This window comes from Ischnura elegans, chromosome 6 (genome assembly GCF_921293095.1).
Source record: "Ischnura elegans chromosome 6, ioIscEleg1.1, whole genome shotgun sequence".
NCBI lineage: Eukaryota > Metazoa > Arthropoda > Insecta > Odonata > Coenagrionidae > Ischnura > Ischnura elegans.
The window spans coordinates 65,827,822-65,852,555 of record NC_060251.1 but is presented as its reverse complement, the minus strand read 5'-3'; the positions used below and the strand labels follow the sequence as shown (position 1 = coordinate 65,852,555).

At 39.2% G+C, this 24,734-nt stretch overlaps 2 protein-coding genes across 10 annotated transcripts in view; both read right to left on the bottom strand.

Annotated features, from left to right (window-relative positions):
- Positions 1–10: 10 nt before the first annotated feature.
- LOC124160918 (nascent polypeptide-associated complex subunit alpha, muscle-specific form-like) lies at positions 11–10,858 on the bottom strand. Its single transcript, XM_046537042.1, has 3 exons — positions 8,874–10,858; positions 8,301–8,553; positions 11–3,456 (listed from the first exon to the last, which is right to left on the bottom strand). Exons 1-3 carry the CDS (start codon positions 10,193–10,195, stop codon positions 3,283–3,285), a joined length of 1,749 nt encoding a protein of 582 aa, XP_046392998.1. The 5' UTR covers positions 10,196–10,858; the 3' UTR covers positions 11–3,282.
- Positions 10,859–17,996: 7,138 nt separating this feature from the next.
- Positions 17,997–24,734, bottom strand: part of LOC124160916 (serine/threonine-protein kinase mig-15) — a 246,035-nt gene continuing 239,297 nt past the window's right edge. For all 9 annotated transcript variants that reach the window (XM_046537032.1, XM_046537033.1, XM_046537034.1 and 6 more), the window contains 5 exons: positions 23,203–23,370; positions 22,207–22,356; positions 21,599–21,709; positions 20,332–20,520; positions 17,997–19,958 (listed from right to left, as the gene is read on the bottom strand). In XM_046537032.1, the coding sequence (XP_046392988.1) occupies positions 19,875–19,958; positions 20,332–20,520; positions 21,599–21,709; positions 22,207–22,356; positions 23,203–23,370 (702 nt within the window). In that variant the 3' untranslated portion in view covers positions 17,997–19,874. The remainder of the gene's footprint in view (positions 19,959–20,331; positions 20,521–21,598; positions 21,710–22,206; positions 22,357–23,202; positions 23,371–24,734) is intronic.

The following is a 24,734-nucleotide window of genomic DNA, read 5'->3' as shown; positions in this document are numbered from 1 at the left end:
AAAACAAGACTACAAGAAGATTAATTTTAATGAGTGGTATGATTACATTAAAAAATACAGAATGTACAATAATTTTTCTCTTTCCAGTGACATAATGGGCTGCCAACAATACACGTATAGGATTATAGTTATTTGGACAGCAGGTATTTGCATAAAGTAAAACACTACTATTCCAAGAAAAGAACATCACTATCTTGACAAAATTTATAAAATATAAATTTTTGAATTTACCATGAAAATTATTCTTGCACCTACAGTATAGGATCCCTAGTGCAAGAAAGCAAGGGGAGATAAGCATAAAAATGGAAGTTCAAAAAATCAATCATCATTGTGAGTAAAAATTTTTTAGAGAAAAAATATAATTAAAAGACATGATGATGGTCACAAGATATCCATGTTACCCACATGATAAATGGAGTAAGTTTTCAAAAACCAAGAAGAGAGCGCAAAATTATCTTCAACTATTATCTAACGCTCCCTCTATCATGAGTATATAAAAAACCTGAAACAAATACCCGTTAGAATAACAGCAGTAAATTGCAACAGTGACTTGTGAGTATATTTAACATCGGCTTAATATTAATGAAAAGGTATGAGCAAGGAAAATTCTTATGGAGACATAAACATAAAAATAGAATGTCCCTCATGCAGGAAACTGGATGAGTATTTAATCATTTTCTAATTAGTACATATTCACCTTTCATGAAACACCCACAGTCCCCACCAACAACATCAGGAATATTCATGCAGCAGTCAGCAATAAAGAAGTTCATTTACATGTAACACATCATTCCTATTGGTATATTGGCTGTGTTATTATAGCAGAAGAAAACACAAATATTTCAAATTGCCGATTAAACACTGCAAATACTTGTTAGTTAATCGGTTTGTAAAAAAATAAAAAACATTAGTTCCTAGTCACTTTAGCCCTTGATTTATAAACTTATCAAGAGGGTTATTCAGTCAATGAGGACATAAGTATCCAGGCAATATTACACATAAATTCTTCCAAAATACTATTTGTCCGATACTAACTCCTGTAGTGATGAGTAACATGCGGTGCCTCATCCACTCGAAGAGTCGCACCTTCGCGACATGTGAGCACTCCCCTCCGTAAAATATCAGTAAACTATACATGTAATCCAATGACAACATAAGAGCTGCAAAACTTGAACTGCAACTCAGCATATTTAATTATCACCAAGAAGATTAATCATATTGGAATGCTTTTACAGGACATTTTATGACAAAATTAAATATGACATACCTTCAACGAGTAAACGTACTGAACAGGAATAATGGGTTTAGAAGTTCAGGTAGAATTTTACAAGTTAAATGAAGTTCCTACCTTCAGTGCATACCATCCTCACTACTTGCTAATTGTGATTGGTATTTAAATACAGGATATATTTACCTACAAAATTGAGCAGAACATCAATGACAGAATAAAAAACCTTAGTATGATTCTTTGAGGGAATAAAAGATGAAACTAAAATTTCAACCTGAGTGAGGAGGAAAAGATATTTTATTTGAAAAAATTTCTATTAACTCAATATTAATCTATGAAGACTTCCACCACCACTCAACACGACTACCTATAAAATGATTGCCAGGAATAGAAATTTGCTTCTAAACCTTAAGTTGTCAAAAGCAATAGCAGAAGTCAGAACAAACATATTGAACTTATACAATTGTACAAAAAAACTTCCATAGACCTAAACATTTCATATTATAAGCCTTTGTCTGGAGATTATTTGATTACATACATGGGCAACAAAATATTCAATGCATTAAAACAGTTAAAAATTAAAATTCAGTCAAAGTATTCAAATTCAAAATACAAAAATGATTTAAAAAATACATGAGGTGTAAAAATGAACTATAAAACATGCAACCTATATTTATGTTATTTCATATATCCTGATGTAAAATGAGAATTCGGGATTGAATTCAAAGAGTTCTTTCAAAAACTTATGCATGTATTTGATCATGAACTAAAAAAAATATATAACAAAATAAATCTACAGCTTAAAATTAATTTTCATAAACACAAGCAATTACATATCACAGCCATCGGTGTAGTATTTATCAGTGCTATATAAATATTCATTACAAGAGATAATAAACTCAACTCAATCCAAAAATTATCTCACCAACAATAATGAGCATTTTGGTTTTATGGTTTCCACAGCGATTAGATGCACTACTACATTCCATTCGGGTATGCGTGCTTAATATTCAACTCGACAGAAAGTCGTCAGGAGACTGACGTGACAACATTCCCAGCAGGAGGAACGAAACACTGAGTTAAATATAACGATTATGACCAGTTACAGAGTAGATTCCAAACAGAAGATCTATTGATCACAAATCAGTACCAATATCCCAATCCATCTTCAAAATCTGAATTTCCTCAACTTTAAAATCATTTAATAGATAAAAACCTATCATCACCTAATAAAGAAATTACATCAAAACAACTAGAGGATAAAACACAGTTTGTAAAAATTATAATTTACAATTTTTACAAAGGTGGAAATAGTCACATGATCAACAGAGCCATCTGAATTAAACTAAATGGGCATGTTGCTTGCAGTTGTGGTTGAGTTGCTGCAGAGTCGTGTTTACATCATCAAGAAGTTATGGAATGTAGGTTATATTATAAGGTTTTTGAACATTTTTAACTTCAGCCTGTTTGTGGGATCTCTCCCATGATAATTATAATAAAAGAGATGCCTCAGATGCTGCTATAAAGGGCTTAGTTTCACATCTTGAATCCCACAGATGACATTTTTGAAAACTAAAATCCTTACTGCACAGCCTTTTCCTGTAAAGATACTGCATGCACAGGCCAAACTCGTACGTACTTACAACCAGCGCTAACAACCAGCCAAGTATGAAAGGTATTTTCCATGCTAGTATATACCACTGGTGACAGCATCTGCTAATATCGGCTGCATTTTGAAAGTTGATCAAATATATCATAATAGAGGCAACTTTTTCCAGGAAGAATAGGTCAGATCAAAGCCTTCAAACACCATCTTTCCAATCAACTTCATTCATAAGGACATCCATAATCCAATCATTTTGAGTCTCAATTTTCACCCAATGGATCTTCCTCGGCTATCACATTGACCGAACTAGCAGTATAAGAGCAGAAAAGTAAGAAAAAAAATGCTTGCTAACCGTATCTACATAAACTTATTGTGCAGATTAAAGACATAAAAATATGTTCCAAAGATTGCTCTTTTAAATATAAAGAGCAATGCAACAAGATGAAGCCTATGAATTTGCCTGCCCCTTAGCCATCATTGCCACCCGAACATCCTCGAACTTGGCGAGGAGGCTCTTGCTATCAAGCACATTATTATGATCACGATGCAAGACTGCTGTCAGCTGATGAGACCATGTGACATCCCAAGCTTTGCGACAAGTCACATTCACCTCCCTTCCATCCTTTAAAAGACACAAGGTAAAAATTCAGGCTTTCAGACTGACAAAAAACATAGCAATTCACCGCAACAATCATGATATTATAAAATTAGAATTTCAATAGTAAAATTCTACCTTATCAAAGCCAAATTGAGGAATGAAAATTAATTATTATTTTAACGATCTATTATATCATTTAAGTGAAGAACCTAAGTCCCTGGTAATGATTAATAATGAAAGTAGGCAAGATAAAAATTCAGGTCCTCAATGATCTTTGAATATGTACCATTTGAATAGTGAGTAAGATATACAAGGCAAAAACAGGGACCATCTCTGCTGAAAATGAACACCCTCTAAGCATATTAGAAAAGATGGTTTAAACAAGGATAAGTAGCCCATTGATGCATAATATAAATTGAGGCAATGTAAAATATGTATAGAAAGGTAGGTATTGGAGGAGGTTGACCAACAGTTTAGCTTATTATGGCTACTAGCTAACTTAAGGAAGGATGGAGAGAAACCTGGTTTCGGCATAGGCATGCTTTTAATGAAAGGCACCTAGGGGACCACAAATTAACATCCCATCCAACAGATGCAGTGTTTCCTCCACAAAGCAGAGTTTGGGTAGTTTCTGGTAGCTAGGGTTTCAGATTTGATGGTGTGGTGGCCAGCGTGAATGGAAACAGCAGTAATAGCAGTAAACAGTAATAGCAGTGGTAGCAAATTTGGAAATTTCCAAATCTAAAACCCAATAGGTTTTCACAAACATTGCACGATATTTAGTTGGTTAGCTTAGCTAGGTCACACATTGAAAGAAAGGATGCCTAAGAAGCTGAGATTTTGAAATATTGTTCAAAAGAGAAATGATGGATGATGGAGGATTTGAAAGAAGATACAAAGAATATGAGGATCATAAGAAAGAGAGAGAAGTGCAGAGCAGAAGAGAAAGGACTAGCATCTTGAGAGGGGCCAAACCTGGCTGAAACATAGAGGAAGTCAGAAGTGGAATAAACACTTAATACTATGGGAGCTCTTATATGACTCTATTGCAAATGAAGTCTGTTCATCAGTTAAATAAACTATCTAGCTGTGGTCCTATACTTTATCATAACTTCTCATTTAAGATAGCCACCAGCGGGAGGACACGCGCATCTCATGCTCCGTTAAAGTTTGCTTTCTTTGTGGTTTGTGTTCTATTCCCAGTGAATTTTACCCTTTGTGTTTGTGCGATTCCACCATGTCTGCCCCCCACATCATTTGCGCACCCAGTTCCTTCTGAAATGTTCAGTGAACGAAGATTTCTTTTTTCCTTGTTTGCATCGTGCAGTCTATCCCTCATCAGCCTCCATTGCCCCACAGCTCTATCGCCGAGGTCCCGGCGACACCCTCGATCCTCAACCGCCAGACCGTGACCTCGACTTGAAGCCGCTATCTTGCTTCTTTTCCTCCTTTCCGGTGACGTACAACTAAACCCAGGCCCTTCCTCTGACCTTAACGTGCATTTTTATTACCAAAATGTGAGAAGCATTAACCCTTTCACTGCTGTGGACGTACCTAGTATGTCCGCATGGCAGACTGCGGTGGACGTACTTTTTCTTCCTCCCTGCCATGCGGTCAGCACTTTCGCCGAAGCACTTCGAAGGGACCCACTAATCCACGACCCTTTCCTCGACGAACTCACCCACGCAGGACCGTCTCATCAGCCCTACCAGCAGGGGCCCTACCTCCGGAAAAGTGACCGCTCTGACTGCAATTTGAAAATCTATCAATCAATCCGATCATCACAAAATGATTGTTTTCATTGCACTACTGCCGATCAAGTGATCAAGTACGTCTTTGAATCGTGTTTCTGCGATGAAAAATAACGATTTTGTTGACTTTGATAAAATGGCCATTTTCCGGTGGTCCGCAGCCACGCTTTTTTGCAAAGTTAACAAAATCGTTATTTTTCATCGCAGAAACACGGTTCAAAGACATACTTGATCGCTTGATCGGCAGGAGTGCGATGAAAACAATCATTTTTCTATGATCGGATTGATTGATAGATTTTCAAAATGAAGTCAGAGCGGTCACTTTTCGGGGAGTTGCGTGGATGACTTCGTCGAGGATAGGGTCCTGGATTAGCCACCCTTCGGAGGGTGTACCATGCCCATCCTGGTAGTACCTGCTCCATGGTCACACGAAAGGCATTTTAACCTTTTCGCCGCATGTGAGGAGAAGGTTTTCGGAGATTGAACAGCAGCGAAAGGGTTAAGAACAAATTATCAACCTGTGACTCCCATGCCCATGAGCTTTCCAAACTTAATATAATCACGCTTACGGAAACTTGGATGAACCCTAGTGTTCAGGACGGAGAAATATCATTCACAACCACTCATGGCATACATCGCAAAGATAGGCTCTCCAGAGGGGGTGGAGTGCTTGTTGCTATCAATAATAAATTTCTCTCTAAACGTCGCTTGGACCTAGAGACTGACTTTGAAATCGTGTGGACCAAAGTCTCTCTACCCTCTAATAAACATTTGCAACCTATAAAAACTTATGTGGGCTGTTTCTATCGTCCTCCTGCCAGTGATCTTTCCGTCTTAGAAAAATGCCTTGACTCTGTGATGAGTGTCATTACTCTTGGTCCCATTATCCTTTTTGGGGACTTTAATCTCTCAATGCATTGGGAGTTTCCAACGAGTGGGTCTCTGTTGGACGCCCATGATGAGTACTTTCTCCAAAATTTCATCAACCCCCTTCATCTTTCCCAGTTCTACAATGAATGGACGCAAAACACGGCAACGTTGGACTTCCTTCTTTCCACCACTCCCCCAGAGGCAACCCCCAGCAGAAACATCTTCGACTCAGACCATGAGTCCCTTGACGTCATTTACAACTTTTCCAGCTCCAAGAAACATTGCAGGGTTCCACCCCGCCCTCTGAAGCCTTTCCTTGCTAAATTCTTTTCAGATCGCCTAATGCCTGCATCCAATGTCCCTTCTTTCCCTGACCACTCCCTCACATCTTGCTGTACGCACTGTCTTTCCCGCATTGAGACCGATCCACAGGAAGTATTTCACTTTCTCTCAAAAATACCCCTCCATCGTTCACCAGGCCCTGATGGCCTCAGTCCTATCTTTATACATAACTGCACCTCCTCCCTCGCGATTCCTATGAGTCTTCTGTTAAATCGCTGCTTCACGCTTAGTGTCTTTCCACATCAGTGGAAAATGGCGAACATTATACCAATCCATAAAACTGGTCCTAAATGTGAAGATATTATTTACCGCCCAATTTCCTTACTTCCAATCCTATCCTCTATTGCTGAGAGGATTATACTCAACAGATTTCTTTACTTTACATCCCCTAGCCTATCGAATAATCAGCATGGTTTCCTTCCTAATTGCTCCTGTCTTACTAATCTATCTGTATTCCATCACCATGCTGTCAACTCAATAGCAAAAAATTCTCAACTCGACACCATATTCCTTGATTTCTCCAGAGCCTTCGATTCACTCGACCATACCCTCCTCTTTCACAAGCTTAGTCAACGATTCAACGTGCACGGAACCTTTCTCAACCTCGTCAAATCCTTTCTTACGAATAGATTCCAAAGAGTTATACTTTCTGGCACCTCCTCTTACTGGTCCCCGGTAACATCATGTGTTCCTCAAGGTAGTGTCCTGGGGCCATATTTATTTAGCCTATTCATCGATGACCTAGCCACACCTTTGCCTCCATCCCAGTCACATACTCTTTTTTATGCGAACGACTGTAAACTATTTAATCAAATTCAAACTACCTCGGACTGCAAAGTCCATCAAAATTCTTTAAACTTGACGGCAAATTGGTGAAATACTTGGAACCTACACTTAAATTTCAGTAAATGCAATTCCCTTTTGATTTCTCTTAAAAAATCCCCAATTACTTTTCAATATTCAATTAATTCCAAGCCTCTTCAATGTGTTTCGGATGTGAAGGATTTAGGCATCATAACTGACAATAAACTTAACTTCTCGGAACACTTATTTAATCAAGAGCAAATCTATGTCACTTTTAGGTCTCCTCTACCGCTACACAGAAATAACCAATCCCACAGCTCTAAAATCATACTTCTCAGCATTTATCCTTCCAGTCATCGGATATTGCTCTACCATATGGTCCATCGCAGCTTCTTCTAACCTCACCTCTCTTGACAGTATAACCAGCTTCTTCGCCAGAATCGTACGACACAGAGTTCCCCACTTACGTGACATATCCACCAGCTCACTCCTATCTTCTCTATCAATCACTGATCTCTGCCAACAAAGGATTAAAACAGATATAAAACTTATTACAATATTCTAAATTCACACATTGATTGTCCTGATTTGCTTTCATCCATTAATTTCAGAGTGCCTTGCCGATCCACTCATACACATTCCTTACTTCATACGCCTATCCCTCGTTAAGCGCTCACTCCAACGCTGCCTTTGCTCCCTGCTCAATTCATTACTAGACAATATTGATCAATTTTTTCTGCCCTTAGAAACTCATTTGTCAAACTAGCCATGTCCCATTCCTCGGCTAATAAATAAACCTCCCTCTCCACCTCCCTTTCCTCGTGCCCTCTAGTTTATTTTTCACTATCTTATGCTTGTACTCTTGGTTCAGATTTTTTATGTTAAAATTTCATATTTTTTACTGTGTCACTATAAATTCTTAGAAATGCTGTATGTGAGCAACTCCTTAAATAAATAAATAAACTGCATGCCACTTAATTTTTATTACAAAACTAAAACTGTGCATTATTATTAGAGAGAAGACAAAGTATTTGCAAGAACCCCATTTCACCCCACAAAACATTAGATGGTGTGATCTAGGGAGTCCAAAATTTAACTTACTGATAATGCAGTTCGTGGCTTTCCATTGCTAACTGCAAGAAGAGAAGTGAGGTAAGACCAGATGTGCTTATCAGCAATTTGCATTGGCATTCCAAAGTCTGCCAGTAGCTGAACACCACTCTTAACTGGATTGATGACCTTTTGGAGAGCAGTAAAATACAAGTTCATTGATAATCCTCTGGACTTGACAAATGTAATCATGTCTTTGGCACAAGGTATGCAAGGAGAGCGGCTGCTGATGAAGACCACATGCCTAAAAAATTTAAAAGAAGCATTTGTGAGATCAAAGCTTCCTACAGCTTCAAGTATTATAAAAAGCTGAATGTATTTCTTTAAGTCAAGTAGACCATGCAAATGTAAAATCGATAAATATTAACAGTCAAGATACTTGAGAAATTAAGGGTCAATTTGTACTTGAACACGAAATTGGTAAATTTTTTAAATTCCATAGCATAAATACATATGGAATTCAAGTCCTTACATGTTCAGGTGCATCAGTGGGAACCATTCTAGAATTTTATTAAAATGTAAATGGAAGCGGAGCTGAGTGTGTACTTTTGGGAGATTTCTTACCTCAATTCACGACCACTTCCATTTTCCAGCATTAAAAGTTGCTCAATTGCTTTCTTTTCCGCATGCTCCCAACGAGATTTTGCATCGCAGCAAAAACTAAATGTCCTCTGGACGCTATTACCCTCTCCAAACGTACAGCAACAGAAAACAGCACACACATTTTTATGAGACGGCCGACCATTCCGAATGAAAACATCCCATTCCACTTGAGTCAGAGAATTCGGACGTGGTTCAGGTAGAGATGGAATGCCATGACTTAGGTTCGGGTTCATTACTGCCCTTTCTGATTCATGGAAACGAGGGACGCAATCTCCGACACCGATACCTCTTCCCCGAGGTACAGGATCGGCCAATGCCAAGAAGCATACTTGAGGAGTGCTTGATGAGCTCTGAGGAGCAGAGCCATGGAATCCTGAGGATGAAGAACGACTAAAGCGTTGGGGAGAAGGACCACTGAAAACTTTGGGAGAGGGGCCACTTACTTTTTTTGGGGCAGGGCCACCGAAACCTTGGAGAAAAGGGCCACGGGGACTTTGGTTAGCAGGGCCTCCTCTACTGACTCGTGGAGAAGGGACGCTTAAGTCTTCGGGAGACGGAACCTTGAAGCTTAAGGGAGAAGGGCCACTGTTGTCTCCTGGACGAGGGACTCTTAAGTCTTCGGGAGACGAAACCTTGGATCTTGAAGGGCCACCGTTACTTCGTGGAGGAGGGAGGCTGAAGTCTTCGGGAGACGGAACCTTGAAACTTAAGGGAGAAGGGCCACTGTTGCCTCGTGGAGCAGGGCCACTGAATCCCAACCGTGGGGCAGGAACTTTGAATCCTTGAGGAGATGGACTCCACGAGCCATGTTTGGAAGGGTCGCTGATGCCCCCAGGAGGAGGGCCACTGATGCCCCGGGGAGGTGGGCCACTGATGCCCCGTGGAGAAGGACCAACCGAGTCATATGGAGCACGGCCAATGAAACCTTGGGGAGAAGGGCCGTAAAAACTATGTAGAGAAGTAGGGCCATTTGAGGCCCGTGGGTCAAGGCCATTCACGTTTCGAGGTACAGGATCGCGCCCCCGAGACCCCAACGGCACTGAGAAGCACTGCCCTGGTAGCACGGGGTCATACGGGCCCGGAGTTTCTATGTTGCACATCCCTCTTCCCATTGTTAAAGGCTTTAGAGCTGTCGTCGGTGCTTTTCCAGTTCCAAATGATGGCTGGTGTTGGAATGGAAAGGGAGGAATCGCCGGAACTCGGGACTGACATTGCGATAAATGACCGCCTCCACGATTCAACCCTCTGCCTCGTCCCTTTGGCAAGCGCAAAGATTCTTGCATCGGTCACAGAATGTAACATCAGCTGCCTTTTTCTATATCTGCTGAAATTTCATAGAAGAATATTTATACCATAGGCATGATATTTAATTTCACCATCGCCGAGCATACCGAAACTGTCACCATCACATGGACTTGAATTATCAGATATAAGACGACCATGCACGTAAATCCAACTCGCACTCAATGACTTCACAACCCACGATGAGCCAGATAGAATAGCCTAAATTATCAAAAATTACACCAATTGAACACCGGCTAATAAGTTATCAAAACACATGGAAAAAAGCATCTAAATTACCACCTGCGCCCCCGGTATCTACGGCAACGTATATTTCAGACTTCAATTGTTCACCAATGACTGAACGCGCCTTTTTTTAAATGCTTCTCTTAAGTGTCTTCGGTAGATATCCCAGGTGAAGTAGTACATAGCCGTGTATCCATAAAGGCTGGTCATGGAAGAAGGAAGAGTCGTAGTGCACCTCAGACTGGGAAAGAAGTAGAATGTTTTCCACAAAAAACTACGAAAGCTATTCGCTCAAATATTTACACTAGCAAAACCCATTTCATCTGAACTACCTAAATAAGTAAGTAGATAGAAGAAAACGATAATAAGATGGAAGAACTACTTGCAGAACGACCTTATCAAAAGATCGACAGAGACCCAACCTCCTGATACAAGAGGATAGTGTCCGAAATCATAAAGACTAGTATACCAGATCCCACCGAAAGAAGAAGAATATAGTAACCCACACGATCGGAAAACTCCTTGTATCTACGCGTAGATACAAGGAGTTTTTCTCAAGTAAAAATTTCTCCCTTGAAACAGAGCTGATTCTGGGCTGAAACTCCACTGAATGCGCTCAAACTGCCTTGAAACAACCTTGGCACTGCACTGCACTGCCTTGTCCTCAACAAGAAAAAGAGCACTCAACTGAAACTCTGATGCCATTCTCCCTTGCAAGTCCATTGAATTTGAACTGCTTCTCCCTTGCTGCACATGTGCCCCACTGATACTGAACTGGACAATAGGCTCAGGCCAGGCCGAATTTATGACACCACTGCGTCTCTCTTGCCGCATGTCTTTACTGCCTTGCCACAGAGCTGCGGCAGCATTGGGTATCCCCTCTCCCTCATGGATTTGAAATGCTTCTCCCTTGCTGCACATGAGCTCTACTGGCACTGAGCTGGACAGTGGGCTCAAAGGCCAGGCCAACTTAATAACTCCACTGAATCTCTCTCGCCGAATGTCTTAACTGCCCTGCCACAGAGCTGCAGCAGCATTTGCGTATCCCCTCTCCCTCATGAATTTGAACTGCTTCTCCCTTGCTGCGCGTGTGCTACCCATCGTAAGATTTGCCAACATACGGAACCCTTCTACCGGACATATACGCGACCCCTGTTTCCAGCGGCAATGTATTTTTTTATTATTTAGCTTTTGGCAACACGTATACCTTTTCCCGCGCGTCATGCTGTCGGTTGCCGTTATTTCTCTCAAGTTGCTAGGAGCGAGGTGAGCGTGGGTTTTAGCATGAAAAGATTGATGGCATAAATATTTTCCCGGTACTTCGACGTTTGTTAACGGCAAGAATTAATCGAAATTAAGGTGAAGGGGAGAACAAGGTCGGTGGTGGTGACTTCAGTCATAATTGGAGGTAAGCGTTTTAACTTCTCTGATGGCATGTTTATTCCTTCCATGTTTAGCCATGAGAACGTTGACATTGAATTAGTGTTTTAATCCAGGCACGTTTAAGGATTTCAAGCTCCTTTTTCGGGGGTCATGCAGCCAATAACGAATTCTTCTTTCAACGCGTTGGCGACTGCCGTCCACTTTTCCTGCCTCATGGATACCCTGGACGAGGAGGATAATACACCGACCGGTCATCAATGCCGCGGATGCCGCGCCGTCCGTTAGTCATCCTGCGGAAGACGGACTCAGTGAGCTCGAGCGGGCTTTCGAAGAAATAAGGAATGCGGGTATGTTTCGCTATAGTGCAATGTATATTTACTGCTTACACTTATTAGTTACTGCTGAATGTTTTGGAATCTTACGTGGTTTTCGTTTGGAGTTCACACATAGCCTAAGTAACGAGTCATCGCTTCGTTTTTCATTTAACTATGATGCAAAGCGCATGCTTCCTCAGTGATAATTTAAGTTTTGCTTTCTATAATTTGAATGATTCACATTAATGCACCATATGCACTGAATTGTTGAGGCCTTTACTTTGTAGAATTCCATATTTAATGTTTGGAAGGAAATTTCTTAGCTTTTCTTTTTTGTAGAAAAGCTAAGAAATTTCCTTCCAAACATTAAATGCACCATATAACTAATAAGCCAAGTAAAGGAGAGTTTTTCATGTGCAATTTTGCTAATTTGATTTTGAGTTAAGTCGTTTGTGACTCTCATCAGTCATGTTTCTTCTCTTTTTCAGGAGCATCTAACTTCCATGACTTCTTTCATTTAGAATATTTTTGTATGTGCTTTTAACAGTTATTAATTTATTGATGTATTTTCATGTTCTAATAAATTGTGTCTTGAAAAATGTTGTGGTCATTGCAGTTATAACTATTGTTTATCGCTATCACCTGTCCACCCTTTATCTTTTATCATGCAGGCAAAATTGTGGGAGAAACCTGTTATGTGATCATCCACTGTTGGCTGGGTTGTGCAAGTTGTTAATTTACAGTTAATTTAGCCAAGTTGTTTCATATGATTTGACAAGGGAATTTTAATGGTTTGGGTAGGGGAAATGTATTCAGCCAAACAAGAGAGTTTCAGCCTAGCTATCCAATGGAGTTTCAGTCTAGCTGGCCAAGGGAGTTTCAGTCTAGCTGGTAGCCAAGGGAGTTTCAGTCTAGTTTGTGGCCAAGGGAGTTTCAGTGTAGCTTGCCAAGGGAGTTTCAGTTTAGTCAGCCAAGGGAGTTTGATTGGAGTAGCTGGAGTTCTTAATCGCACTGCTACTGCACTGCCATCCCTCTCCCAAACTCCACTGGTTTGTTTCAATTTCAATGCAGTTTCAGCATAGAAGCAAGGCAGTGAGTTTCAAGGTAGTTCCAGCCCAGTTTCAGTCAAGTTGCAAGGGAGAAATTTTTACTTGAGCGGTCCGCTAAAAATTCATAAGAAAGGAGTACCCCTTAGGGCCATTGTCAGCGCCATAGACTCGCCAATATATAAATTATCGAAATACCTGGCACCAATTTTACAGCCCGCAGCAGAAGAGGCGAAATCATGCATGAGACACACTCGACATTTTCTTCAGATTATTAGCGGCATCAAGGTCAAAAAAGAAGACATCCTAATCCACTTAAATGTAACATCGCTCTTCACAAATATTCCTTGCGACGAGGCAGTAAATGTCATAAAAGACAGATTTGGAGAAAACATTGCCAAGCTGGCAGTGATATGCCTCAAGAGTACCTACTTTCTTCTGGTGTAGGAATAATTTTTATCAACATAAATACGTCTGGAGAAGCGATGGGTTTCCCTTTCTCCCCAGCAATTGCAAAAATATTTAAGGAACACATAGAAGAAACACCAATCCAGAGCGCTGCCCACAAACTTATTTGAGTGAGATATATATTATGGACGATATCTTTATAATTTGGACGAACGGCAAGGAAAGCTGCAAGAATTTAACACTTACTTGAACGGTATCAACGGAAACATAAAGTTTACTGTGGAGGTGGAGGAAGACGGAAAACTTCCATTCTTGTATGTTCTCATGGAAAAGAAGGATGGGACCATGATGGAACATTAGGACACGCATTCTATCGAAAACCAACAGAAACAAATTGGTACCAGCACGCTTTATCTCATCATCACCCAGCCCAAATAAATGGAGTGGTTAACACCAACTGATACACCTCCCACACAATAAGTGACCAAAACAACTTAGCCGAAGAATGGTGGAAACTAGAGGCCATTCTACAGGGAAATGGATTCGACAACAGAATAGGGTGGTTTCCTATTATTTTTTTACAGCCTAAATCGAAAGATTATTACTCCTGTTTCGCGGAAAAGTGAAAAATTTCAAGCGCGCGAAAACGCGACGGGTAAGTGTGAATGCCGGGAAAAACTCCGCGCGACATCGTTCTGCTTCCCGCTGCCGCAAGCCCGCAAGTGAGATGACCTTGGGGCGAGGCTCAGAGCGCTGATACGACGCAGGATGCTAGCAGGTAGCCGAGTACCATGCTAGCTGGTAATGATAAAAAAATTGCTTTCAAATGATAAAAATTGACCCTTGCCATTCGTCTACACCGGTATTTCTAAAACCAAATAATTTGTATATTGTGAATACACTAATGGTAGGTAACGAATCGTAATCAATGCCTTTCGTTTTCTTTGATGAAGGAAACTACCCTATTATCTCTCGAACATTTAATAAGGTAGTTAAAAAGAACACCGAAGACAAAAACAACACCGCAGAAGGTGCAAACTCTTCTATAAATGACCTCAGCAACCAGAAGAAAGCCTTCCTTCCACATGTAAAGGGGACGACTGGCAAAATAGGAAATACGATATGTAGCAAAAAAAAATATCCCAGGTTGGGCACACACAGAAGGCACAATAAAGAAAAAACACGAGACAAAATTTTTGGTGGGACAAATACACCTTCCTCTGAGACTGTAGGTAAAGGATGAAAGAGAGCTGAGGGAGGGGGAATAGTGGGGAAGTAGGGACCAAAGGAGGAAGAGTGGGTTGAGGCAATAGGGTATAGTTTCCTTCATCAAAGAAAACGAAATGCACTGATTGCAATTCGTTACCCACAATATACAAGTTACTTGGTTTTAGAAATCCCAGTTTAGACGAATGTTAATGGTCAATTTTAACCTCATTTGAAAAAGGCCAGATTGACACCCATGAGATTCCACTCCACGTGACGTCACAGGGACCTAGTTTCTATATGAGTAGATAAGAGTTTTACATCGTCTGAGATTACCAATGCATGCATGAGGCACAGAGCTCAGGGAAACATGTCTTAATAATCACCTATTAAAACTGGCTAAGTTCGGAAAGTTTCCTTCGTTTGATAGGGGAATAGTAATCCTTATTTAAGCCAAACGCTACCTGCTAGGAGGGTACTCACAATCAGCTACCTGCTAGCAGCCTGCATCGTATCAGCGCTCAAGGTCATCTCACACGCTGACAGCTGGAACCAGAAATACTTCACACGGACTTTTCCTATCATTCCTACTTAGCTGTCCCGTTTTCGCGCACTTGAAATTTTTCCCTTTTCATTTAATCGCGAAAATTAGATATTGTCCTTCGAAAATCTAAGAGCGTGAAATGCGCACTCCAGGAGTAATAATCTTTCGATTTAGGCAATAAAAAAATAATAGGAAACCACCCTATTTAAGGGATTATCTGTATATATTTAAGCCGGGAGGAAGACTGCTCTACACAGCAATATATACAAGGGCATACCCAGGATCAAAACAAGAGGAGGGTAAGCCATGGTTATTCAAGTTGTAGGTAAGATTTAAGCATGGAAAAGGTGAATGAAATCAACATTTTAAGGAAACTGTAACAGTTCTTTCAAATGAAAAAGTATTATTTTCCCTAAAGTCATCTTCAATTTTTGCTTCCGTGGGGATGGGGGCAGCTGCCCCCTCCAGGCTCTCTCTGGATAAGCCCATGCATATATAAGTTAATTCGATGGAATTGAGTTTAAGTGGGTGGTCTGTGGGGGGAAGGGAGGCCAAAAATGAAGCAATGTAAGAATCATTGAATTGACGTTGATGAGCTGCTGCATGTTTTGCCACCGGGAGGAACGCAAAGTGGGGAGAAGTGCATGATTCCCTGTGGTTGTTGATTGTTAGGTTAAGGGGAGTCGAGGATTTACCTATATAAAAGGAGGGACAGTGTTGACATTGAATGAGGTAAACTACATTCTTGGAAGTACAAAAGGCCAAAGGGTGGTAGACAAGGGACGAGATGACTGGGGATAGAAGGAGGGGTGAAAATTGGGAAGGTCTTACATCTAGGACAACCACAGGGCAAAGGACTATTGGGTGTAGTGGTTGACTTTTGTAAGGGGTTTGTCGAGCGGAATAAATCAGAGAGGTTTGCTGATCGTTAGAAGGTGATAGTAGGAGGTTTGACAAAAAGATGGGCAGTAGACTCATTATTTTTTATGATAGGGAAAGTGGTGCAAAGGGAAAGGTCATGTGGTTTGTTTCCATTGCAAGGCTATGCCAGACTACCACTGGCCTGGCAGGCACAAAAGTCACCACATTAGTCAGCCAATTTATCAATAAAAACTATTGACAACAATACTGATTAACAAAAAATAAAGATCAAAATAAGAAAGATATCAAGGATTTGGAAAGCAGAGAATTTTTTGCTGGCATTTTAAGGAAGATTTGAAAACTGTGGAATAGGAGATGAAGTCCACAGAAGGATATTTCGAGGTTAGGAAGTCACACAAGGAGGGGATTTCATTGAAAAGAGAGCATTGAGATATGGAGGGATGGAATCGTGAAATATGAATAAGACCGTTATTACATTAAGGACTGGGTGAAACATGTAAACGAAAGAGGTGGAGAATGTCATTAGTTCCACTCAAGACTTTTATTTCGGAACATCTAATCAGACAAGAGAGACATAGTAGAAGTGCCAAGGGAGGAAAAGATAGTCCATGGGTGAAGTTTCTCGATGTAGAATCAATGGCAGGTGATGGCAAGGAAGAAGTTGGCTGGGTATTTTAGTAAATTTAGGATAGTGGGGAACACCAAATTTGGGACCAGTATTCAAGGAGAGGGATATTTATTTAAGTACCGTGGCTAGTCCCGGTATACTTAAAGTCGTTTACAGGGAACACCTCTTTGTGTTCTAAGTTCGGGCTTTGCTCTCTGGCTGTGGTGCTGTGCGCACGATTTGGACTGTTAGTCACATAATATGCTCAGCAGTCCATACCACCTTGTCCGGCATAGTCCACAAATTTCCACAGGGGAGAATGATGCCTCGGTAGCTCAACTGGCTGAAGCACTCGACCAGAAATTGAGGGTTACGGGTTCGAATCCCAGTCAAGGCAAATTATTTTTTTCTCGTTGGATTTTTCACACAAAAAGGGTTATTTATGCTCATTTAACAGAGAGAAGGTATGCTCTGCTCTAGATGACTCTATTTCATTCAACTCCCAACGGCCAGCTTATGTTACAATGCATCTACCTATTCCTCTCTTCTCCTACCTCGGGTCTCCACCTTTCACTCCTCTTACTGCATCCACTTTCAAAACCTTTCCCAATAACACTGGAAGTGTCTCGTGCTTTTGACGTCCTTCGAAGAGCACCATCAAATCTATCCACAAATACTTTTGCACATGACCATAATAACACTCCGTACATGTCCATGGGAAGATAAAAATGTAAGAAACGTATCCTTCATGCAAATTAAGTGCCTGACTTAATACCCAAATGCTAACCAGCCAAGCATTATTATTGCATTACTTACCTCAAGCTTTAGAGAGTGTATTCAATATTGTATTCTCATTTACGATCTTCATTCACTATTTCTTATTCATTTTTTACTGAGCTAAAGGTTGACATCTTTTCCTCAGCTGGCTGGCTGACACAAGTAATCTTTCTTTCCTCCCAAATTCAAAAGCAGCAACTATATATTTAGGAGAAATGACAACTTTTAATGTAAATGTTCAGATTTACAGTCACAAATGATCTTATTTAGATACACTCAGTTTGTACTATGCATAGTTTTCCCCTAGAAAAATCCCAAATTTAATGGAGAACAGAGTTATCCCAATGAACATAATATTACAAGAAAAAAATTCAATCACAAAACATACAATAAACAGGATCATTTTCTCTTTATTTTATCATGAGAGGTATAAAAGCAGCATCAGGACATATCAATCAAATATAAATGGCTATATGCTCTGAACCTGATTCAAAATTCGCTATAACAAAAAGGATATTATTGACGGTAAAATAACATGGGGGAGTATATTACCTGGAAAAACCCTCCCACCAACAGCTCATAACTGTGTAGCTATTTGTTCAAAAAGTCTTTTTTTTATTTTCCAAGAGATAAATTTGTGACATGCATTCATCCACTCCCACCACAACACAACAGCACACACATCCTTTGACCATTCGTTTTCCATATTTTCCAGTGATTATTAGTAATCAGAACACAGTGGGCAAAAAAATTTCATTTTTTCCGATACAATAGAACACTTCAACAGGCAGCACCAAGACTTATCATACAGCATTTCACAATTTTCAATTTTTGTACACGTAACTAAGTTTCCATCGTGGAATGGAATTTTTTCACATCACCCATTACAAATGTTTACTCAAGAAGAGGAAAAAAATGCATATTTTGGTATTTTTTTATATGGAAAAACCCTCTCTCAAGAACCTCTTTTTATACCTCCTCTTAATGCCCACCAAAAAAACATTCGCAACTCTACAAATTTATTTTGTATATATGTCAAGCACCCATACATTCCTTTCATTTTACTTTTTTTTTAATATCCTACAAAATTTACAATTTCAACACTCGCAGCGGTCCAAAGTCATTCTCACACACTCTCTTCTCTAAACATTCTTCCCATTCACACATACCATGAGGAATTACTAATTTTATACTGCGTTCATGGATAAATTCACCGTAAAAAACAACAAAAATCTATAAACAGAAAGGCTTCTTTCAAAAGATGTTAATACATATTTCTCTTTGAAAAACTTTTTCACATGATAAAGGGTAATGGGGACATGGGAGCAATAATTCTCACATATACAAGAAGAGCATCTTTGGAAAAAAAATAACAATAAAAAGAGGGGCATCGTGGAGAACAAGGGAGCACATTAAAAATCATCAGGGTCATGAACATTGCAGAGGGATAAAAAACTCGCGCACCGCATGAGCTCAGAAAACAGGATCATGCCCGTCGACCACCACAACCATCAGACGCCACTGTGCATTGTCGTTCCAATGCACCCCTAAACACACACTTACTCCCCTCTTAAAAGGAGGGGAGGCCCTCTGCCATAATTTTTTTCATTTTTATTACTTCTGTGCAGGCACATTCCCCGTTCACCTAGTGGAAATTCCCCTCAGGGCATAATAGGAAACAAGGAGAGATGCTTATACAAAGGGTAAAAAAAAAGACTTATTTCATGGGAAGTATAGAGGAAGAGGAAGGGGTATTCATTTACCTCATTAATATACAAATGCATACAATGCAGTGCTCTTTCCACTGCCAAAAAAAATGTCAGTCAAGGCTCAGCCCTATGTGATATATCTGTGTCACCTCCATATGGCAAGAGTGCCTAGATTAGCACAGAAGTATAATTGGATTTCCATGCCCCGTAGGCATCCAACTTGTGGATGAATGAATCCATTAAATAAAGTGTAATAATTATGTAAAAAAACTAGTCCTCTAAGTTTTGGAAAAACTGTTCATCCCACCCGGGCAACCCAAGACTCCCTGAGGGCCATGTGTGCTCCTCTTAGCGCATTGCTGGCACCCCCCATTGCTGGTTGCGTCTTGGAAAAAGGGAAGGGCAACCTCCCACCAGAGGCTGCCATCTCCACCTTTGTCGATGGCACTTGGTTTTCACTAAAGTAAGCTGATGTGTTCTGTCCCCCCCTCCGACAATTGGTTAGAAGCACCAGTGGCTAAGCCTGGCGACTGAGCCCTCGAGGAGTATGACCGTTAGCTCACCAGTTGGCCATGCCTGGCTTGTTAAGGGTCATGAAATATATCTGACATGAAGAGCCTCCCTTTGCTGATGAAAAGAATACCTGAGTGAGATAAAACAAGCCCCATTACTTTCTGATTACATTTCAAGAAACAAATAAGGTATCCTCATGCAAGATATCGAAGTGCATTCAGAAAATGAAAAAGAAAGCAGCTAAGAAAAAGAAGATATTGGCATGGATGAATGTGATTGATAGATAAATTATACTTTTATTTCAGTCTATTATAAATCAACTCCATTAGCATGTCTCAAGCATCAATTTCCCGTCAGCTTCAGGTGCTTTAATTCCTTTAAATCAGAATTCTATGATACTAATTCTAATTTTATGTTAAATTTTACACTCGCTTTGTATTTTTAGCTCCAAATTAAGAGGGCCTCATTAATTTTCAAAGTGGTCATAAATACATAATACCAACCTTGTCATTGCGTTCACAGAGAAATTTAAGCCGCTGAGCTTTCTTGTGCATAAACACTCCATCCAAGTGTCCTGTTTCAACACTTCGGATTTCAATTGCTTTGTTTCCCCAGCCCATTATCTGCCCAGTGCCAATGTAAGCCACAGAGGTTGGCATTTCTCCCCACTGAAGGACTATATTTTTTGAGACCTGAAATATTCATCAAAATGGTATTAATTTTCATTATCAAACACTTAATATAAAAATAAATCCCTTTCATACTTTTCTTATCCTAAAACTTCTGAAGTAATTTCTTGCTCAATAAATGGGTTTTGACATTTTCTATTATCACAAAAAGGAGTTGACAAAGGTTGAAAAAAAAGTTGACTAGAAAAAGTAGGGATTACAATTAATTACAGGTAATGACTAATAGATTAAGAATGGATAACGACAAAAAAAATCAGGAATTTTAAAATCAAACCAATGTTCCTTTAAAAACTAGAAGTATTTTTTGATTATCACGGGATGGTATGTTCACCAATAAAGAAGAATAAGAAAAAAATAATACTTTTTTATCAGTCTTTAAAAAATTCAAACGTCATAAGACACTTTTGGATTTGCCTCACAAATAATATATTTCTAGCAGCAGTGATGATGAACAGCTTCAAAAGAACGAAAGTAAGACGGTTGAGCCACTGCGAAGGTTGCCCACATAAATTCCTAGAAACCACTCTGGAATTAACACTAATATCACTTATTTTTTCCTTAAATGGTAAGCATCATGATCATGATATCATGATGCTTCCATTTAAGGAAAAAATAAGTGATATTAGTGTTCATCATCATGATATCGGCAAGAAATAGAAGGGTATGTGAAACATATTTACAATAATTTTCTCAAAGAACAACACATTTTATTGAAGTGAATCCTCTATCGTGGGCAAAGGGAAAGTTTTAGATTCTAGCACATAAAATATAATGTAGGGATAACACTATTTTCATTACCCCTCATTTGTTTTTGAGTTCAATGAATTTAAATTTTCAAATATCGCATGTAATTACGTGTTATTTTGATCGTATGCATTATGTTTCAAGTCGGGTACATTCCTTCATAGAGGGAATTGTTGCTACCAAGGTAATCGTAGGTTTCCTGAACATGACACCCTGGAAACTAAAAACTACTACACAGATTTCCTTAACTGTCCAGAGGTAACCATGGAATGAAAACTTATTTGTTCTAACTGTAATGTGTATGTGAAGTTTTAAATGAAAATTACATAGTTCTCACCTTTCCATAAGTGTTGACATAAACTCCTTCATTGTCATAACATAGAAGTAGTTGCATTCCATTTGAATTTGGCAGTGTTACTATGCAGTGAGGAGAAATTGGACCCTGAGTCTGCAAAATAAAAAAATCATATTAAAACAAAGAAATACATTATATTAGCTTATAAGTCAAGCATTAGACACGTCATAACTCCATATATCAACCATGCAATAATATACTTCATTTAACTTGAAAATTCAAGGCATTAACTATCTCGTAGATGATAATGAGATATTGACATATGGACTAAAATCAAGAAAAATAGATTTTTTACTCTACCACAAATAATTCTACAAGAATTAATTACCACATCACAAAAATTCATCACGAACACTTCAAAGGAGATTAACTTCCCTTAACTTAATAACCCTTTCGCATAGTGATAGAGAAGAATTCTAGAAATCACAGACTTAGGCTTGGTATAGATATAGAGGAACCTTATGCAAATAAGTAAGCTCAATTAATAAACTGATGCACAGTTAACAATTTCTAGGGAAGTCTTATTTTGACGTATTCTACATTCAGGCATAGGTTTGCATTTATGTAAGAGGCAAAAAAGATATACTTACATGCTTTGGAAGGTAAACATCATACACAGACGCTGAATCAAGGTCTACAGCATGAAATCCATCAGCTGAACCATAAATGACCTTGAGACGTGTCCCTTCCTCAACAGTCAGATCCACAAGAAGAGGGCGATGATTCAAGTCGCCAAATGACTGTGTAAAAACAAAATTAGGTCATTAAGCACTCAGGCATCCAAATTGCATATACTGTATTTCTCCGCATATTGTCCCCCTTTGAGTATAGTCCCCCCCCCCCAAATTTTGATGTTTCAGTTTTGAGAAAATTAAAAAAAATGCATAGGAATATAGTTCCCCCTTTACTTTTTCCACGGGCATTTTTGGAAAAAAAGGGGGGACAATATTCAGACAAATACGGTAATCATGAGGTATTGATGTGAAGAATTCATAAAACCCATTCAAAATTAAATTTCAGTTCTGGAATTGGACAGTATCGAATATCATTTACTTCAAAACACATCTAGGCACCAGTTAGGAACTGATATGTAATGTATGGAAATGTAATGGAACATAACACAAGTTTTCATAAGTTCAAGATCAGAATGGACCAATTCCAAATCTGATTTTAATTGGGAACTTGTATGAAATCTTTGATAGGGAGGCAATACTCTAAATTCAGAGTTGCAACACTTATCCCTTTAGGATAATTTATTCAAGGAGGTTGTTGGATCACCAGTTACTTAGATTATAAGAGATTAAATTATCTTGATTGGACACATTGTCTAAGTCACTTGATGAAACAAGAACATTAGAATCATTTGCATAAAAAGCAGGATGGACACACACAATATTTGAGAGAATATGGGCTACATCGTTAACATAGATAAGGAACAAAATTGGCCTCAAAACAGAAACTACACACTCAGGTGTCGGAGACTTTGCAGTAGCACAAGAAACCCAAACAGGGCTTTCATGAGAGATATAATAACTATCTTAATTATTAATGCCACAGAGATAAACAGTAACAACAAAAATACTCACCTTGAAGGCCATGAATTTATGATAAGGCTTAGGTGCCCAAGCGTATATTTCAATGCTTTCCCTCAAAGCAATCACAAGGAACTTAATGCGCTCATACTTGACGATTCGGAAATGAACAGCACCTTGCAAGTCCCCAACATTGATCCACCCATTTCGCCTCTCCACTTGCTGCAAAGTAAATAAAAGAAAGCACCCGAGAGGATGAATTGGATAAAGTTGGAGCAACAGATGACTGCAATATGCAAGCTAAGCAAGAAATTTATAGTACAGCAGACTCCCGATTATCCGGCTGCGGTTAATCCGGGTTGCGGATTATCCGTGCATGATTTTCACTCTTGCTCAATTTTTTCCGTGATCTTTTTAAAAATAAATCGGATGAAAAATCATCGGAATTACGGCATTAATTCTAGGATACACCGGGCTTATTATTTGCGTTAGAATACCCTTTGTGTAACGGAAGCGATCACGCACTAGCTGCATTCACGGGAGCACCTTGTCCCTGCTTTCCTAGCTTCGCAGTGCGCGACCTCGCTTCATGATCACGAATACACGTTACACAGCAGTTGGAACCCAGCAACTTTTGCGAGACGCGACTACGTGGCGTGGTGCCCGACAGTGTAGTTTCCGACGTCGAGCAGTGGTTTTGAAGCATTCGTGCTAACCACTTTTCAGTATCCATGATCACTTAGCCACAGATGTGTGGTTTTCGAAACCAGGCGTTACATGGAGCAGTAATAATACAGGTACAACCATATTATCGCCGTTAAAAAGATTGCGAACTGGCAAAGAAAGCTCTCAATGAGTCCGGGAAGCACTCTTAGATAACAGAATACGTAACTGCATAAATAATAATATATTGTTTGTTTTACGTAGATTATGAACAAGACATTTAAGAGAAAGTTTGAATTATCCATGTTTCCTGATTATTCGTGCCGTCTCTCCCCAACATTATCCCGGATAATCTGGAGTGTACTGTAATTAAAATCTAAATGAAACACCATTGATGGTAAAAAGGAAGGTAGATTGGCTTTGATGAGACGCATGGCAATTGTGACCCAACTCTCCTCCAAACAGACTTTTTTTTATTTCAAGCCAAACAATCTACCACCTGACCATAAAACTGAAGATATAACTGAAAAAACAAGTATTTTTCATTTTCTTTTAAATCAAACTCCATATTTCCTGCATTAAAGATCGAGAGTAATACGTAAATATAGGAACTATAAAAACCATCCATGACCAGATTTCATTTTTTCACTAATATGTGGACTGTAGCTGGTTGTGTCACTGCTGAAATTAATATATTTCTGATAATTAATCTTTTGAAGAAATGGGCATATTAATATATTATTTGACTTTACTTCATGAAAGACTTGATCTTTACTTTATAACAGTAAAATGAAATTTTAAGTCTTTCAATGGATTACAATCTTGATTTAATACAACTCAAGGGACATATGAAAGTCTCACCAATTGCATAGAGCATAACTAAAATATAAGAGATGAATAAAAAATACCACCAAAATAAGATA

Excerpts from the sequence above, each read along its gene's own strand:
- LOC124160918 (XM_046537042.1), bottom strand. The coding sequence starts at position 10,195 with ATGCAAGAATCTTTGCGCTTGCCAAAGGGACGAGGCAGAGGGTTGAAT. Across the intron at positions 8,554-8,873 it reads GGAAGTGGTCGTGAATTGAG|GCATGTGGTCTTCATCAGCA; the intron begins GTAAGAAATCTC and ends TAAATTTTTTAG. Across the intron at positions 3,457-8,300 it reads AGCCACGAACTGCATTATCA|GATGGAAGGGAGGTGAATGT; the intron begins GTAAGTTAAATT and ends TGTCTTTTAAAG.